The 17,281-nt window shown below is 43.1% G+C and overlaps 1 protein-coding gene across 4 annotated transcripts in view; it reads right to left on the reverse strand.

Annotated features, from left to right (window-relative positions):
• Positions 1–609: 609 nt before the first annotated feature.
• Positions 610–17,281, reverse strand: part of ABLIM1 (actin binding LIM protein 1) — a 208,899-nt gene continuing 192,227 nt past the window's right edge. For 2 of the 4 annotated variants that reach the window (XM_069460728.1, XM_069460727.1), the window contains 11 exons: positions 16,975–17,022; positions 13,890–14,027; positions 13,521–13,523; positions 11,619–11,710; positions 10,319–10,418; positions 8,522–8,586; positions 7,397–7,457; positions 6,472–6,479; positions 5,586–5,660; positions 4,254–4,334; positions 610–3,124 (listed from right to left, as the gene is read on the reverse strand). In XM_069460728.1, the coding sequence (XP_069316829.1) occupies positions 3,011–3,124; positions 4,254–4,334; positions 5,586–5,660; positions 6,472–6,479; positions 7,397–7,457; positions 8,522–8,586; positions 10,319–10,418; positions 11,619–11,710; positions 13,521–13,523; positions 13,890–14,027; positions 16,975–17,022 (785 nt within the window). In that variant the 3' untranslated portion in view covers positions 610–3,010. The remainder of the gene's footprint in view (positions 3,125–4,253; positions 4,335–5,585; positions 5,661–6,471; positions 6,480–7,396; positions 7,458–8,521; positions 8,587–10,318; positions 10,419–11,618; positions 11,711–13,520; positions 13,524–13,889; positions 14,028–16,974; positions 17,023–17,281) is intronic. The other 2 variants (XM_069460730.1, XM_069460729.1) reach the window with 1 other exon arrangement.

Below are 17,281 nucleotides of genomic sequence, written 5' to 3' on the forward strand. Positions count from 1 at the left end.
AGTACAATTTTCATGTGTTGTACAGGGCAGGGTTAAAGCAGAGAACATCCATCTCCTGAACTGTGGCTTGGACAGTTTGAGAACAAGCACGCTGAGTCTAGATGAACAAAACTGGTAGAACGTCATAATCCATACATTAGGTTTGGCAATTAGGAGAACCAGATGTCCCATGACCCATCCTTCCAGCTGGAACCATCTGTTGGGGAACAGAGGAGGGGCCCACTCTGCACTGTGGTGTCTAACGACCCCTTCCAGGGCAGAGCGCTACTCTGCTTGCAGACAAGAGGCCACTGATGTTTCCTGGCAGTGCATTTCTGCATGGTGTAGTTTAAATTAACTAACACAATACTTGATATGGAAAAGAAATTTTGTTTCCCTTCAAGTGGATGCAGAAGTGAGTTCAAAAGATACAAGAAAAGCCGGGTTTCATTAGTGGGGCAGATTTAGGGTTCAGTTCTTTAACTATCATTGCAATCTTAGGCAGGCCCCTTAACTCCGGGTCTCTGTAACACAAGGGGGGGTGCCTCTTTTTTCAGTCTAATGTCCCCATTCTATGACAGAGCCTGTCTCTTTATGTAGACCAAGAGATAGCAGTTTTTTTTAAAAAAAAAAAAAACACCTGATTGTGCCCACGTTTCCCAAATACCCTGATTTTTCTTACACTGGCATTTGTCCTGCGTGACAACTCATTAGCCAGTGTAACACCTGCTAGGGGAGGGGGGCTTTTATTATCTCCATAATGGGAAAAAAATCTCTCCCCTAGCTGAGTGCTAGGCCCCATTTGGCCCCCACTGTTGTTGACTGGGGCAGAGAAACACTGGGAATGCACCATCCTCCCCACCCCCACACTGTGCCAGAGCCAAGCAAGGACGGGGACACCCAGGCACTGTGCTGAGGCTGCCAGGGCAGGAGAGGGCAGGACGGCGCAAACACGGAATGAAACAGGCAACTCGCACACGAAGGGGCACAGCTACAAGATGCAGTCCGGCTTCCAACCAGGCAGGAGCTCATCTGCGCAGGCCACCTTGTCAGAGCCATTTGCTAAACATGTTAGTAGGTCCAACACACACACACACACACACACACACACACACACGTACGTATTTGTGAGAGCAGTCCTCACACGTTCAGTGCATAGCAGTGAGAGGGCAAATTTAGATTCCTTCAGTAAGAGCACAGGAGGATACTACAAAACTAGAGTGTTCACTCCAGCACCCAAGTGGCAGAAGTGTGTCACAAGCCAGAGGTCTGCAATGCGGGTTCAGAAACGATTCTGCTTGCTTTTTACCAGTGGTGTCAGAGAGACAGCCGGTAATCCTAACACTCGGTGCCAGCAGGAAGAATGTCTGAGCTTTTGCTCTCAGTGGCAAATGGAGGAGAATTCAAATGCTTTCTTCTTTGGCTTTAAAACAGAGTTTAAATTCTGAAGCAGAGACTCAAAGCATGAGACTAGGATTTAACTTCCTGTGTGTGGAGGTGGAGAAACTCTCCCTCATCTGACTCACATCAGGAATCACGAGGGGGTTCTATACACACGTTGGTGAAACCCTAGGCTCAAACTGGAATCTAGTGTTGGAGAACACAAGGACGTTGGTGAGCTCCTCTGACCTCCACACCCAGCCTGATCCTAGCTCTGTGGTCTTCAGTCTGATCCTGCCAGGAGCCACATCCGTGCGTGGCTTCTAAGTGCCAACACCCTGCCATGAAGGCCGCCATGCTGGGGTAGGGTTTAGCCTCACTCTTGATCTCTGAGTCACATGCACTTGTGCAAATGTCCCGCAGAAACTGCAGCACAGTGAGACAAACATTCAAGCAGAAATTAAGAAGTACATGCAGACTCACAACGCTACCCTGGGTGAGTTACACACACACATACACACACACTCACTGAAGTCAACAGTGCTAGGCAAGAAGGAACCCTGAAAAGGCCAAATTAAATCCATTTGAGAGAATCTACTTTGAAGTTGCAGAGATTTCAAAGAGAAAAATGTATTTTTCCTTAGCCTATTACTGATAAAACCTTAAAAGCAAAATCAGTGAGGGCTTGATCTGATTCAAAGGATGCCAGATAGAGGGCAGAGGACATTGAGTGGAAGAACTTGCATTGGTAGGACACGAACTTTTTTTTTTTTTTTTTTGCCAAAAGTGATACGGCCTCTGGGCAAAATCACCAACAGCGTGCAACTGGCCAATCAGGAGACAATTTCTGTCTTTCCTTTCTTTGCAAAGGTGGGGCCCAAGACAGCTCTTGTCCTAGGTGGGGAGCAAGAATCAAGCTACCTGAAGCAGAAAGAGGTAAGGGAGGATTCCCTTTCATTCTTTTTCCTTCTCTTTCTCTTTAAACAATTTTGAAAGTAATAGCTGAGCAATTCGCCAACCAGGTCCTAGCAAACAGTAGAGAACAAGGAGCTTGTTAAAAATTATTTTTGTTGAGATTTCAGCTCACTCCAGCAGAGCTGCCTGGTTCCCTGATGGGTTTCCGTTCCCGCAGAGCACAGGCAGAGCTGCGCGAGGCCAGCTGGGAAGGGTGAGTGCAAAGTTGCTGCTACCACATGGACATGTCCCTCAGACTCCTCCTTCTCAGCCACAGTGCTGTATAATAAATATATTCATACTTTGGAATTATTACGACTGATTTTTCCCATGCGGCATCCTAAGGGCACTTGCTGGCTTATCCATACAGTCACTGCTACTGTTGGACAACAGTTAAACAAAAGAGGAAAAAAAGTAGCTCCTGTTGTGTACATAAAGTAATGTAAAAGGTCACACGTGGACACCACTGCAGAGTTTGGGAACATAGAAAATTCTACCCCATTGCTTCTTGGCAAGTGTTACTGTTGGTTGGCCCAATATTGGACTCATGGGTGTTTTAACCAGACTTTCCCTTTTTGGTGTTGCTGAGGGACAGTAGTTTGCAAATTCTCCAATCAAGTTTGGCCTCAATACGACATCCTATTATGCATCACCGCCATCGTCAGTCCTTTTTCTAATTGCCATTTATGTGTGGGACTTAGAAGAGTTTTGCTTTTTTCTTCATGTCGTTGCGTCTCCAGAGAGGTAATCTGTCAAACTCCTGTATGGACATTCCAAAGATTTCCCGAAACACTTCAGGGGATAAATGGCGCTAGGAAGAGAGAAAAGAGCAGTGGTCAGTCTTGACAGTCACGTGGAGTGGACGGCCTTGAGAGTTGCTCTCCAGTTTACAGTCACCGTGAAGGGCAAAGCAGGATGGTGGGGGAGGAGCTCACCTCCATGCTTGTCACCAGGCACTGTCACGTAACTGTGCTCCTTATCTGGTCGGGCCAGGTGAGGAGCCCTTCCCATCAGATAAAAGAGCTGGCAGAATATTAATGGTTATTATGACAACACCACTGACTAGTGATGGGGCATAGGACAGTGACCTATGATGTTGGAGGTGATTTCACTTCAGGTCCTTGGGACGTTGAGAAGATGCAGGGGGAATGGACCACAGCAACAGGAAGCTAAAGACAAAGACTCCTGGAGTGGTCCTTTGGGAGCCTGGCACTTTCTCTTGGCTCAGCAACAGGAGGTTGGTGGATGCCTCATCCACCAGGGAGACTTCCCATCTGCCATGGCTCCTAGGAAAGTTCCCCTGTGACACTGGAGGCTTTATTCTCTGTGCCAGCCTGACCTCATATGCAAAGGTACTGCCTTTTGTCAAGAAAAATTAATGATTCTGAGACTGGCAGGCAGAGTTTTTCTTAATTAAAATCATTCGGATGGAAAACTACAAAGATTAGTCTTCCATGTCTAAGGAGGTCTTGGGTACGTGTACCCAGATAACCCTTCAACAAAGAATGCGGAAACAGCCACAAAAGAAATCTGTCCCGTATAAACCTCTTTCATGAGAGGTCCCTCCCCCAAGCCCAGTGAACTCAACCCAGGCTCAGGGGAAGAAAATGATCGGGTGCTATCTGGAGAGGGATGGAGATGCCCTCTCTGCATCACCAGCCATGACTATGGCAACATCGAGTTTCCAAAGAAAATGACTAAAATCAGACAGTGTCTCCTGGGTGGTTGTTCTGGATATTACCAGGCATTTTAATGCTGATCTAAGTGTAAATCGGAATTTCCCTCCAAAGTTATCTCTTAGTTCTATCTATGATGTGAGAATGGCCTTTTTTAATTTTTGTGCTTTCGCTGAAGAAATAAAACATTTCTTAGTGGAAAGTTGCGGGGAATGCATAGGGATCTTCAGTTGGGACCCGATTGTTTTGTTTTATTTTGTTTACCTCCAGCCTGGTTCTGTCCACGTCTCTTAGGATTTTGTTGCGCCCTCTGTTGGTCACCATGAGCATTTCATATGGAAATATCTGAGAAGGAAAGAAAACACCTCTTCTGTTTTATTAACAAGCAGAATCTGGCTGGGTGCGGTGGCTCACGCCTATATTCCCAGTACTCTGGAAGGCCGAGGCAGGAGAGACCAGCCTGAGCAACAGCGAGACCCCATCTCTACTAAAAATAGAAGAAATTAGCCGGGTGTGGTGGTGTGCCTGTAGTCCCAGTTATTTGGGAGGCTGAGGCAGGAAGATGGCTTTAGCCCAGAAGTTTGAGGTTGTAGTCAGATATAATGACACCACTGCACTGCACTCTAACCTGGGTGACAAAGTGAGACTGTGTTTAAAAAAAAAAAAAAAAAAAAAAACAAGCAGAATTCATATAAAATCTAGCAATCCCAAGACACAGTTCCCAAGAGATTATCATGACTGCATCTTAAGGATGGGTGTTCTTCCCGTAAGAGCAGCGGAAGCTCCCGTTTCCAGGGGACAGAGACAGATTCTGAAACATTCCCAACTTTCCTCTGGCATCTCACATAGCACTGTGCCTTTGGAGGGCTTTGTTGAATGTAAGAATGCTAATTTACCATGTATTGCGGGTGAAGGTAAAAATTAGAAGAGAACTGAAATTACAAGTATACGTGTTGTCTTTGGCACGACGCTGTCATATGTCAGGATGCCTCTGTGCAGCGTTCAACCACCTTCGGTCCACGACTGGCTCATGAATCCAGGCAGCCAGGTAGGCCCAGAAGCAGTGGCCTGGCAACTGACATACTGAGAGAAACCCTGCTTATGGTCACCAGGGAGCACAAGCCTTTGGACACCTCTGGAGGTAGAGGGTGCTCTACCTAGAGCTGGGGTGGCCAGCCATCCCGGTTTGCCTGGGACTGAGGAGGTTCCTGGGATGCAGGACTTTCAGAGATGAAGCAGGGAAAGTCCTGCAAAAGTCCATGGTGACCTGGGACATGTTGGCCACCCTATCTGAAGTGGTCTGCAGCCGCTCCACTCGGCACTGGATATGCCTTGAAATGCACATGGCAGGGGCCAAGGTAATACCTAGGTCACGGGGGAAGAAATGCTAGTACCTTACTGTGAACACAGAGAACATGCCCTGCTGACCTCATGTGGCAAAAACCATGGAATGGCAAGTGCTTTATGCCATGGCTTGCCTCAACCCACCAGCCTAGAGCAAATTTGTCTTTGATATCTCCAGAATTGCGAAAAGACAGAAAATCAAATCTTTTTAGGGCTATCCCACCCCCATATGCAAGAAAGAGCCACACTTGCCTTTGGTTCCAACATGTTGGGCATAGACACTCCTCTGTCCATTCTCATTGCAGGCATGTGGCCATCCGGGAGGGTCTGCAACAGAAACGCTCATTCAAGCAGGAGCACAAACCAGCATGGGGAACGGAGGAGCACGTTGAGGGCTCCCAGACATCCCTGTTGGATCCCAAATCCTCACCACTGTTTTATAGACATGTCATATTAATTACCATGTACTTTTCAAAATGAGATCCTGCCTGAATAAGAGCAGGAATACTGCTTTTCTGTAATCAAGTTGGAGAAAGATGTTGGCTTAATAGCTATGGACTGAACTCCTGAATTTAGGCTCCACATGTGAAAGCATGTAATACGTTTTAAATGGCCAAGTCTATCATTGTTATTTTCTTATCTTTAATCTTAGTTTTCTTTGTATTTTCCCCCTTTTCTCATTCTCCATCACAGTTTTACAAGATATAGGTTCCAGTGAGAAAAAGGAAAGCACCAGAGTAAACCGCTCTTTCCTATCAGCCAAGACAAGACTTTCTTTTCATCTGGGAATGGGCGAGAACAGGGAGGACTAGAGTACTGAGAAGCTGTAACTAAAAGAAAAAAACCTATATAAGCAGAGCCCTGATGCCCATTTCTACCTCAGAGAGGACTCTCCAAGGCCAGAGCGAGAGGGTCCCCCCACACCTGGCCTGGTTCATGCAGTGTCCCCAAGGCCTTGGGGACAGCTTGACCCAGGCACCAGGTATTAGGCATGCCTGCTCTTCATAGCTGTGGAGTAATGACAGATCAACCACAACAAGTGTCTTCTCAGCAGCCACTGCTGCCCTGGAGCATGCAGTCTGGATTGGAAAATGGCTATTCTGTCCGTGTGGCCAACTCAAGACAAAGTGTTCCATACCTGGTAGTCTGAAAAGGAAAGGAAAAGAAAATATTGTAAGGGAAAGACCATGGAAAAACACGGACCCATTAACAGAGAGACTATCCTGTTGGAATTCCCCAAATATTCCCCCAATGGACCATGTCCTCCTGCTGCTCCCAGGCTCTGCCTATGCCACCCCACTGGCCTCCTCGAAGCCAAGAAACGCCCGCTCCAGTTTTAGTTGTCAGTCAAAACATCCTTTTCTCCTGGAAGCTTTCCCCAGCAACCTAAAGGTGCCGCTTCCTTCTCTCTGTATCTGTCACAGCATTCATCACACAGACACAGAGCTCCTCTCTCTCTCTCTCTCCACCACATACACTTTTTTTAGGAGACTGGGTCTCACTCTGTCACCCAGGCTGGAGTGGAGTGGCATGATCATAACTCACTACAACCTTGAACTCTTGGACTCTAGTAATCCTCCTGCCTCAGTCTCCCAAGCAGCTAGGATTACAGATGTGAGCCACTGCGCCCTGCTAATTATTTTTATTTTTTGTAGAGATGGGGTCTGGCTGCGTTGCCCAGGTTGGTCTTGAACATCTGGCCTCCAGCGATCCTCCCACCTTGGTCTCCCAAAGTGCTGGAATGACAGACATGAGCCACCATGCTTGGCCTATGCCATATGCATTTGAGAGTGGGGCCATGTCTTGCTTATTGCTATACCTCCAGGTATCTAAGGGAGCACTCAGCACATACTAAGAACAGTGAATGAATGCTTATAAACTCGCTTCTTACGGTTTTATTTCATTAGAGATCCTCTGACATTATGTTAGTAATTCTCTATTAGCTCACAGAAGGTAGATGCCCTCCTACTTTAAGGCTGTAATACAGCGTGAACACAGCCAAACACCATGATTACGCGTCTCTCATGCACTGGAGCCAGTCGGCCTGGCCGTGGGAGCCTCACCTCGCACTCCTCCGCTGACGTCACCATAGCTGTTATACTGAGCAAAGTCTGTAGAAACAGGCTGAAAGGAGGAAAAACACATTATTAGAAAATTTCCACAGTGATCATTCTGGAGTCAGGTGAGAAGGAAGAAAGGATTTCCAAAATCCTAAGAATTCTTCCCAAGCTAAATTCCCAGACCCTTATTATTTTTCTTTCCTACTTATTTGCTTACTGTTATGAAATCTCTTCGTCTCTGTAGAACATCTAATGTCACTGCCCAGCAAGCTCTACTTAAGCAAGTATCTCTTACTGATAAATAAAAATATATTTCTCTACTTAGCTACAGAATTACATTTGTTTTGTGGGAAGGATGGTTGCAACAAACTTTCCTCTATCGTTTTACAGTAGAGAGAATGGCTCAAGTAATTACTTTTTGCTTTAAAACTATTTGCCACAAAATTACTTAATCCAGTTTTCCTATGAATTTACACAGGCCCTTCTTTCATCTAAAGTCAATTTCTCCTTCTCCCCATAGAAATACTTAATTTTGCCTGTAACTCAAAGTGATTTAACAGGAAATCAGAGATGACAATTTTTATCATATTCCAACACAGACCTCAAGAATCAGATATATTCAGACAGTACGTCAGTATAGGTTGAGTACCCCTTATCCAAAATGCTTGGGGCCAGAAGTGTTTGGGATTTTGGATTTTTAATTTTTGGATTTTGGAAGATTGGCATATACATAATGAAATACCTTGGGGGATCCAAGTCTAAACTTATAAATTCATTTGTATGTCACAGACATCTTATACACATAAGCCTGAAGGTAATTTTATACAGTATTTAAATAACTTTGTGCATGAAACAAAGTTTTTATTTTGTTATCCTTTGTGGACGTGCTCACGTGGGGGAATCCGGGCATGTGCAACTGAAGGGGCTGGGAGGGTCTTTCCCCACTGGGGACGCTGAATAAGCTGTGTGTTGTGCGCTCCAGTTTTGAGTGTGACCTCTCTGTCGCAAGTTTCAGATTTTGGAGCATTTTGGATTTCAGATTTTTGAATTAGGGATGCTCAACCTGTACTTCTAGCAGGACTGAGGAGGGAATAAATACAGAAACAATTAACTGAGGAGAAGTCTTACCCGGTGAAGCCCATTTCTTCCATAGCCAGGGAGAGATGAGGTTTTAGATGATGGAATATGTGAAGCTGAATGAAAAAAAGGTAAGAAAGCAATTGTCAGGAAACCAGAAGTTCAGTTCTTTAATGAAATTGGTAGTGCATCATCCACCTTTGCAGAATAGATGATTTAGAAAAAAGAATTCAAATCACATTAGGCTCAAGTGTTCACGAAACGCCAGAATATTTGGGTGATGCAGGGAATGGGTGGACAGTGATATCACTGGGGGCAGGGGGGTGGGGTGGGGATGAAGTACAGACAGTATATGGGGCTGAAGCCAGCTGTGCTCCCCACAACTCTGCCATGCAGCTAAGTGTGCGGCATGCTTTATCTCTTTGATCCCTCAATATAACCGTAAGAACGCTATGGTTATTTGCATTTTACAGAAGAAGAAATAGGGGCTAAGAAAAGTTAATATCCTGCCAAAGGTCACCCAGCTCATAAACAGCTGAGCAAGGAGCTGACCCCAGGGATATCTAGGTAGGTTAGCCCAAGCCCCAGTGGATACCGTAGCAGTAACTGACCTGGAAGACACGCATGTAAGTTATTAATATGTGCGGGCCAACCCCAGTGGGACTCCAGGGAGGCCTGGTATCGGGTTTCCCATCTGTCAGTGGCATGGAAACCTCCATTGGCTGCTGGGCTTTGGAGGGAGCAAACCCAGGCGTGTGTGTGTGTGTGTGTGTGTGTGTATACATATATATGTATATATACACATACACACACATATATATATATTTATGGAGACGAGGTCTGACTGTGTTGCCCAGGCAGGACTCAAACTCCTGGGCTCATGAAATCCTGGTCTTCTGAGTAGCTAGGACTACAGGTATGTGCCCCTGTGCCCAGCTATTCTTATAGAACATAATCTCATAATTAGAAGGAACTTTAAAGATTAATAAACCACCAAATCCAAGATCAATGCCAGTGAGGCATCCATGAGAGGTGGTAGGGATTCTGTTTAAGAGCGTGGGCTCTGGGGTTACAATACTTTGATTCCTAAATCCTAGATTTGCTAGTTATTAGCAATGGGACATTAGTTATGTTACCTAAACTTCCTGTACCTGTCTCTCGATCTATAAGATGGAGATGAAAATGCTACTGCTGTTAGTAACAAAAACATCTACTTCTCTGGCATGCTGTGAAGATTAAATGAGACAATGTTTAGCAGAAATGCCTGTATATAGTAAACATTAACTACATTCTTTAAAGGAACCTTTAGGAGAGAAAATTATGCTCTGGTTCAGAACATGGGAGAAGAAATCTTGTGGGTTAAGAGAGGATTGGCTTATGACAAATAAAACCAGGGGAAAGTACACCGATTGACTATTTCAGCCCAGTATACAAGAAATCTCCTCCTAAGGTGTCAAAACAACACTGTTAGTCCTCACCTCTTGTATTGAATATGTTACTGTAAAATCACAATGCTCAGAAATGTCATGTTCACATTCTCTATAGGATTTCCTTTGAGACGAGTGTTCTAGAAGACAGACCTAGCCCATGGGGATTGGCCCCTCATGGTTCTTGAGACCCTCCAAGGGCTCCCCCATTTCCAGAAGAAAGGAAACACATTTCTGGAAGAACCATGGCAAGCTTATAAGCTAAAGTGACCTGAAGTGGGTTTCCTACATTTCCTTTCCCATAGAACATTCCGGTAGGTTCCATGATCACCGGTCCTGCCTCTCCTGCAACAGTCCAGGCAGGCTCCTTGCAGGCAGGTGGCTCTCGGCTTGGGGAACGCGGGGGTGGGATGCTGCTCACCTGAGTGGATGGGAGAATCATAGCGACTGGCTGACAGCAATGACCTTTCCCGGTTCTCCATCTCTTCTTTCAATATCAACTGCCCCAGGCCAGAGTTAAGCTATTCACAGAAAAAAAGAAAAATGAGAGCAAAGACTGCAATCACTTTCATGGAACTGCAGTTCCTTTTTAGAAGATCCTGCGGAAATCCCTGGCTCTGGACGGCCTGCATGCATGTGGTCCCAGAGCCTGGTGTTTCCTCAAGAGGTCGGTCAGGTTTTGGACCCTAAATCCCTCTTAGACTTTTCAATGTTGAAGCTCCACTTCCCTAAGCTGGGCTGTGTGTCAGAAGAACGTTTTCCTTCCTTTGCCCTCCCCCCAAAGTGCCAGCAGGTGATCTCAGGAGGCATGTGCACTTGTGTGCGAGGATTTTTGATGCGAGAATGGGAGATTAGGGATGGCATCCTTTAAAAAGAAATTGCATTTATTTGTTTAAAAACAAGAAAGAATAATAACACATGTTCATGGAACAGATTTTGGAAAATCCAGAAGGCAAGAATAACCCATGATCCACCACTCAGAGATAACACCATTTACATTTTGATTTGTGTCCATCTAGTATCTTTCTACACACATATAAAACCAGGATCAAACTATAAATGCAACTTTATCCTCCCAGATAACTAATATCATGTGCATCTCCTGTATCTTTGGAAAATATCCTGTCAAGGGATTCATCAGCCCTTTATCGGTGGGAGAGTTTATAGTTGGCTGTCCTTCTGGGATGCTGCCGGCCCTTGCTACAGGTGAGAAGGTATGAAGAGGGTCTCTTGGTGGCAGTCTCTTTCATCCCTTTTCTCCTGGTCCTGATATGCACCTAAGGTCCTACAGATCCCAGGGAAAGACCTGGAGAGCCGCTCAATTGCAAGGGAATTCCTTCAGCAGAGGCTGCACGAGGGAAGGAAGGTGTACCACCTGGGTGTGCACCATCTTGCTCTACTCGGCTCTCCAGCACCCTTTCGACACACACCCCTGCCCCACGGCATACACACCCCACACAGTCTCACTTCTCCTTCTCAAACAAAAGCCCAAACATTCTATGTCCCTCTGACCCCCAGCCTCCATGTCATCTCTTCTAGAGCCCAGCAGAGTATTCTAGTTCCTAGACGCCTGACCTGTCTTGCCTATCAGCCTGCAAGCCCCTTGCCAGCTGGGACCACCCCTTGCTTGCCTTGGTGGCTTGTATACAGCAGTCATTCGAAAAATATAGATCTTATGGAATTTGAATCGAAGACAGCAGCAAGGTAGTTTAACGACAAACCTTCATTAATTGCTCTTCTTGAAGCTGCCGGCGTCTCAGAAGTTCCTCGTCATCTTCCTCTCTGCCACTAGATCTGCGTCTCGTGTCAGTTCCTAATTCCACAGCAAAGACAACTTCTCACATCGGCCCCACGACAAGGGAATCTTAACGGACTAGTCCAGCTGTGTTCAGTTTGTTAGGCTGGCAAGGTCGGCAGCGTCTTTAACAGTTTTAAGTGAACAACACAAGGGGGAAAACGCCCGCCACCAATTCAGCACAACTGGCTGGTTTCTCGAGAAAACGGGCCCTGCGTGACAAGCCAGTTCAATGTGTGAAATAAGCGTGAATTTTGGCCTCCCAGCAAGTAGCCTGCTCAGATAGAACTGGGGCTGCCGCTGCAACTGAGTCCACGTCATCCCGCTAACCACTGGTCAGAGCTCATTACAGTCAATGGCAGAGGGCATGTCCAGCTGTCATTTTCACGTCCCTGAGGCCAATTGTCAAATAGAGAGGAATCCAAATTTATCTACCTAGCAACAAATAGGTAAGACTGTCACTCTCGTAACAAGTTTAAAAATCTTGTCGTTTTCTCTTTTTCTGAATATTTGGACTTTTTGTAATATTATTACTCTCTGACTTCTACCATTAGTAAATTCATTTAAAAGGAGGCTTTTTATATGTTTCTTTCAAGGGATGGGTCCATAACGTTTCCTTTTTCTCATCCTTTGAACCATGATTACAGAAGAGTTGTATGCAAGTAGGTGAATCAAAAGCATTGACAAAAAGTGCTAAAAAGTTACTTGGGAACATTATAGCACATCATGCACGATATTTAACCTTCCTGGGAAAGGGGAGACGGAATGGAAAAGAGGGGTCTGTTGGAATGGTTGGAAGATTAAGATAATTACTGTTTTTCCTAAATGGCTTGGATTAATGTGGCTGTGGGAGGAAACAGGAAAGTTTGCTAATCTAATCAAAACAAACTTTAACTAATGATCTTAATTTTCATCATTGTGATTAATGGACCAGAAATGTTCCTCATTTTGCAACCCAAAGGAGCTTTAAACTATTTGATGAAAATAATTTCCACAACAAAAACTTATGCTCCCTCTCCCCAGAGCGGCTTTAAAGTCTCCACCAAGCAACATAACTGAACTAGGAACATCAAGGTTCTCAAAAACTTCCTGAAGGGCACGGACTGGGAGAGAAAAGCTGATGATTGATTCTTAGTTCTTAAAATTCTTAAATGTCAATGTGGATTTTTTTTCTCTTTAGTTTATATAAAAACTAATGGACAAGCTTTCAGGAACTAGATGAATCTCACCAACCTAATGTATAGAATACTTGTGAATGATGAACTGAGGAGGCAGATTTTTCTTTGACTATTTCTATAAATACTGATTGCTTTAAAATCCACTTACATCGCTTGTAAAAGTTATTCTGAATATAACTCGATGAAAAATAGCACAATGAAGAAGATTAGGAAATTCTGGAAAATTGAAGGCCTTTTAGGTTGTCAACGGAAATATGATAAGATCATCATATCTTTGTAAAGTTGACTTGATAAATTTGCAGTATTAGCTTCTGGGTTTGCCAATACCTCTTTTTAGGCCGAGTGATTTCACTACTGACAAAACAGTAAAGACACAGACATAATTTGAAAGCATAAAGCAAAGAATGAAACAGCTCAAATGTCACATTTTAGCACAGAACTGATGGAAATGATAATGTAAAATCACATAACTTCACGCAAGTAATATTTCAGTATATCCACTACTCTGTAACAGCCCTTTTTTAGTAATGGAGAATGTAATTTCATAAGAAAAGTGAAAGTGCTAAGAGAATTGTAACTACAACCAGAAATAGTCTAAAACAAATTTAACTGAAAGAAGTCACACTTCTGCAGACATTCTGTAAATTCACCCACTAGACTCTAATTATATGGAACAATGTTCTTGCCATAAGGCCTTGACTCAACAACAATGTTCACAAGACTTACTGATTTTGTAGTAATAACTCTGAGAGTTTCTGCAAACCATCAGTTTTAGACCAGTTCTGGATCTCAACGGGTTTGGTTAGAGCAAGGCTCTGGTGGATGTGTTTTGTAATTTTTAAGCGTTTTGCACACAAATTAATACCGTATTAGCTCTTTTCACTATTCTACCTCTTGGCCATAGTTTTCTCAAACATCTTCACATTCTTGCACCTTTTAAGCATTTCATTTTGAGCTCTCCTAGCAGTCTGTCCACTTGGCTTAGCTGCGATGGCGGCATACCTACGGCAGCTGCATACCTACGGCAAGTGAGGGGGGACCAGGCCAGTGGTCCGTCTCAATCTTTGGTGTCTCGCTGGGGTCTGGAGCCTGGGCTGCTGGGAACTTGGAAAACTTGATGATATCTTCTGAAGACTTGCTCTGGGCTGCCAAGGCAGCTGCATCTAGGTGGGATCAGGAGTTGCTTAGCTATCAGTCTGTAAGGCAGCGGTGGTACAACCCCACCTACAGCTTTTTTTGTTCTCTGGCAGAAGTTTCAATTCCAGAAAGTTCTGTTTATCGTCGTTATCAATTGCCCCCAACATTCAGAGGTGCCTGTTGACAACTCATTTTCCTTACTTTACATCAGAAGCAAAGCTTTATTCTACATCTGTTCTACATCTAAAAATCCTTATTCTAGAGCAGTGCTGTCTAATACTAGCTATTTACATTAAAATAAAATTTAATTTTATATTTAACAAAATATATATTTAATAAATAAAATATAAAACAAAAAATTAATAAAAATTCAGTTCCTCCATTGCATATTTCTTTCTTTTTGAAGAGATAACATCTCCCTATGTTGCCCAGGCTGAACTTGAATTCTTGGGCTCAATTGATCCTCCCACCTCAGTCTCCTGAGTAGCTGGGATTACAGGTGTGTGCACCATGTCTGGCTCCACTAGCTGTATTTCAAGGGCTCAGTCATATGTGATTATCGGCTACTGTATTGGACAACGCAGATATAGAACATTTCCATCATCATAGAAGGCTCCATTGGACAATGTTCTCCTAATTAGTAATTTGAAGTTAAAGAGCTAAGTTAAAAACATACTGTTGTCATTTGACTGTAGTTGTTAATCATTAGAGGGTTGGCTGGCTTTGCCTCTTTGGGCAAGGAGCCATGAATATATTGGGCCAGTTCACTTTACTCCATATATATTACACTATATGTGCCCTAGAGTCCTAGGAGAAATGCAAATGGGAAAATCCACTTTTAGCTTGCAGGAATTTAGCATGTTTGCCATACCCACTCATTGTTTTGTTCCAGGGTCTGTGACACAAGTGAGTCATCCAACTTTAAACAGCAAAAGCCAAACTAGCAGCAACAAAGCAGGTTAAAGGTCAGACCCTGATTCTGGCTAATTTTGCAAACTGGCTTGGGATGTTGCTAAACATTTCAAAATATATTTATATTAAATAATGCTTTAAATTAAAAAAAAAATGTTCCCCCCTGGGTTCACGTATTTTAAAATCTGGAAATAACCGTTTGAATCTTTAGCTCCAATTCCTCCATTTTTCTAGTAACCTCTGGGTCTCAATTTGCTAAAATGGCTTAGCCAAGGTCACCTCAAAATAAGGAGTAAAGTCTTGGCCAGGCGTGCAACAGTGTTTCTCTGAGTCTCTAACCTCATGAGAAAAAAATTTCAGCTTGGAAAACACTACATATTAAATCTCTTTCTTAAAGATGGACAAAGTATGTTTGCATATGAAAGACTCAGAAGTTCTGCATTACCAAAAAAAGCGTGACTTCAGTTAAATCTATCTAGCCTTTCCCAAATGCATCAGGGCACAGACACCCAGTTTGGGGCATTAACATCTCTTTCTTTGGCATGGAATAGCTGTTTGCAGAACATCCTTTGGAAAGTGCTGCTCTGGCTGGGCTATTCCTAATTAATTACAACAGACTGAAGTAAAGACTTCAGTCAAAATAAATATCAAGAAAAGCCAATCAATCCCTTCCAAATAAATAATCTAACAGTATTCAATCTCCTTAGATCCTACTTGATTATTTGCGTTCAGAGAGGCAGGGCCTAAAGATTTTAGTATTTCTAAAAGTCTCTAAATTGATAAATCAAACTCTGGGAATCTTATTCTTAAATTAACAAAAAAAGCATAACGTCAAACAGTACTTACGCATTAGAATTGGTGAAGTCAGTAGTTAAACATTCACATGTTAATGAGTGTGTGGGAAGACATTAAACCATAAAAAGCAAAAACAAAAACAATGTTAACAAACTTAAAAAGCAAGCACAATGGTGTAAAACCTTAAAAAAAAAAAAAAGATGAGAAAAAAAAATCATAGCTCTAGAACCATTATCATACATACTTTTTCTTTTTCTCCTTAGTATTTTGGCCTAAAAATTTTTCCTTGTGTATTTTCAACTTTATTTGCTTTTAATGTCATCCTAATTCTTAAGGACTCATTCATGTCTACTGGATTCTGAAGGCAGCCTTCAAATTTCCAGGCATAATTTGTGTATCATTTTCTGAAATCACCTGAAGACCAGTTTTGGCTTTCTATCTATTCGCAAAGATTTATGGCAGATAAATATATAGGGACTTAATAAAGGTGGAGGAAAATGTGAGTTACATAAAGTTATGTGGTTTCCTGGGTTAAAAAAAAAAAAAATCTGTATTCCCAGAAAACAATTATAAATCCATTTTCATGATTCTTAGTATGTCAGAATTTCAGAGACAAACTGGCCTAACTGGTTTTTGCAGATGGGAAAGCTGAGACTCAGATGTCCATGACATCACAGAGCCATTTAGGTAGAAAGTGGGACCAGAGCCACAATCTCCATGTCAGCTTGTGCCCTGTCTACCCTGAAATGCAGACGACTTCGGGCCATGTAAGAAAACGAGGTCCTAAACAGCCACGTTGATGTGGGCTCAGTCAAATTAATTTTCCTAGGTGGCTGTTTGTCACTAGTTTCAATTAGTCAAATTAATTGTAAGCTCAGCAAAATTATTTCTAGAGATTGATTAAATTATTTGACAGCCAAAAAAAAAAAAAAAAAAGAAAACAAAAGAAAAAGAAAAGTGTCTTATCAGGAGTTTGCAAGTCTATTGTGTGACCAGTACTCTCCCTTCTCTAGGAATGGGATGATACATGGTTTGATGGGATCAGAAATGGGCTAGAAGCTTCCTAATCAAGCTAAGTGTTCCCCATTCAAGAAAATCAATTTCACAGTATTTGCATCTTAGCAAACCAGAAAGACACAATATGCTGGACACCCAGTTTGATTCTCAGAAGCAGCAGCAGGTAAGCCTTTCAGAGGGCAGCAGAGAGAAGTTCAGCTGACTCTGCTATGTAAAAGCTACTCGGAGGAAAGCGGGTTTTACCATGCTGTTTGTAGATGGGTGGTTTTCGGTAAATGTTGATCCCTTGATCTGTGGAAATGAAAAAGCAAAGGTGTGTGATTATGGGAACCAGTTCAGTGATGGGAAAAACAGATCAACCAAGGGGCAAACCAAATGGAAGACTCTTGAACAAAAATAACCCAGGTTAACTTTCGTATTACAAAGACTGAGTTTATTGGAAGAAAAGAGTACAGAAATGAGTGGCTTACTATAGACAAGTGATATAGAAGCCTTTGTAATACATCTTAGGCTATACAGAGATGGAATTAATTCATGAGCCATTTATTTC

Source organism: Eulemur rufifrons, chromosome 28 (genome assembly GCF_041146395.1).
Source record: "Eulemur rufifrons isolate Redbay chromosome 28, OSU_ERuf_1, whole genome shotgun sequence".
Classification (NCBI taxonomy): Eukaryota; Metazoa; Chordata; class Mammalia; order Primates; family Lemuridae; genus Eulemur; species Eulemur rufifrons.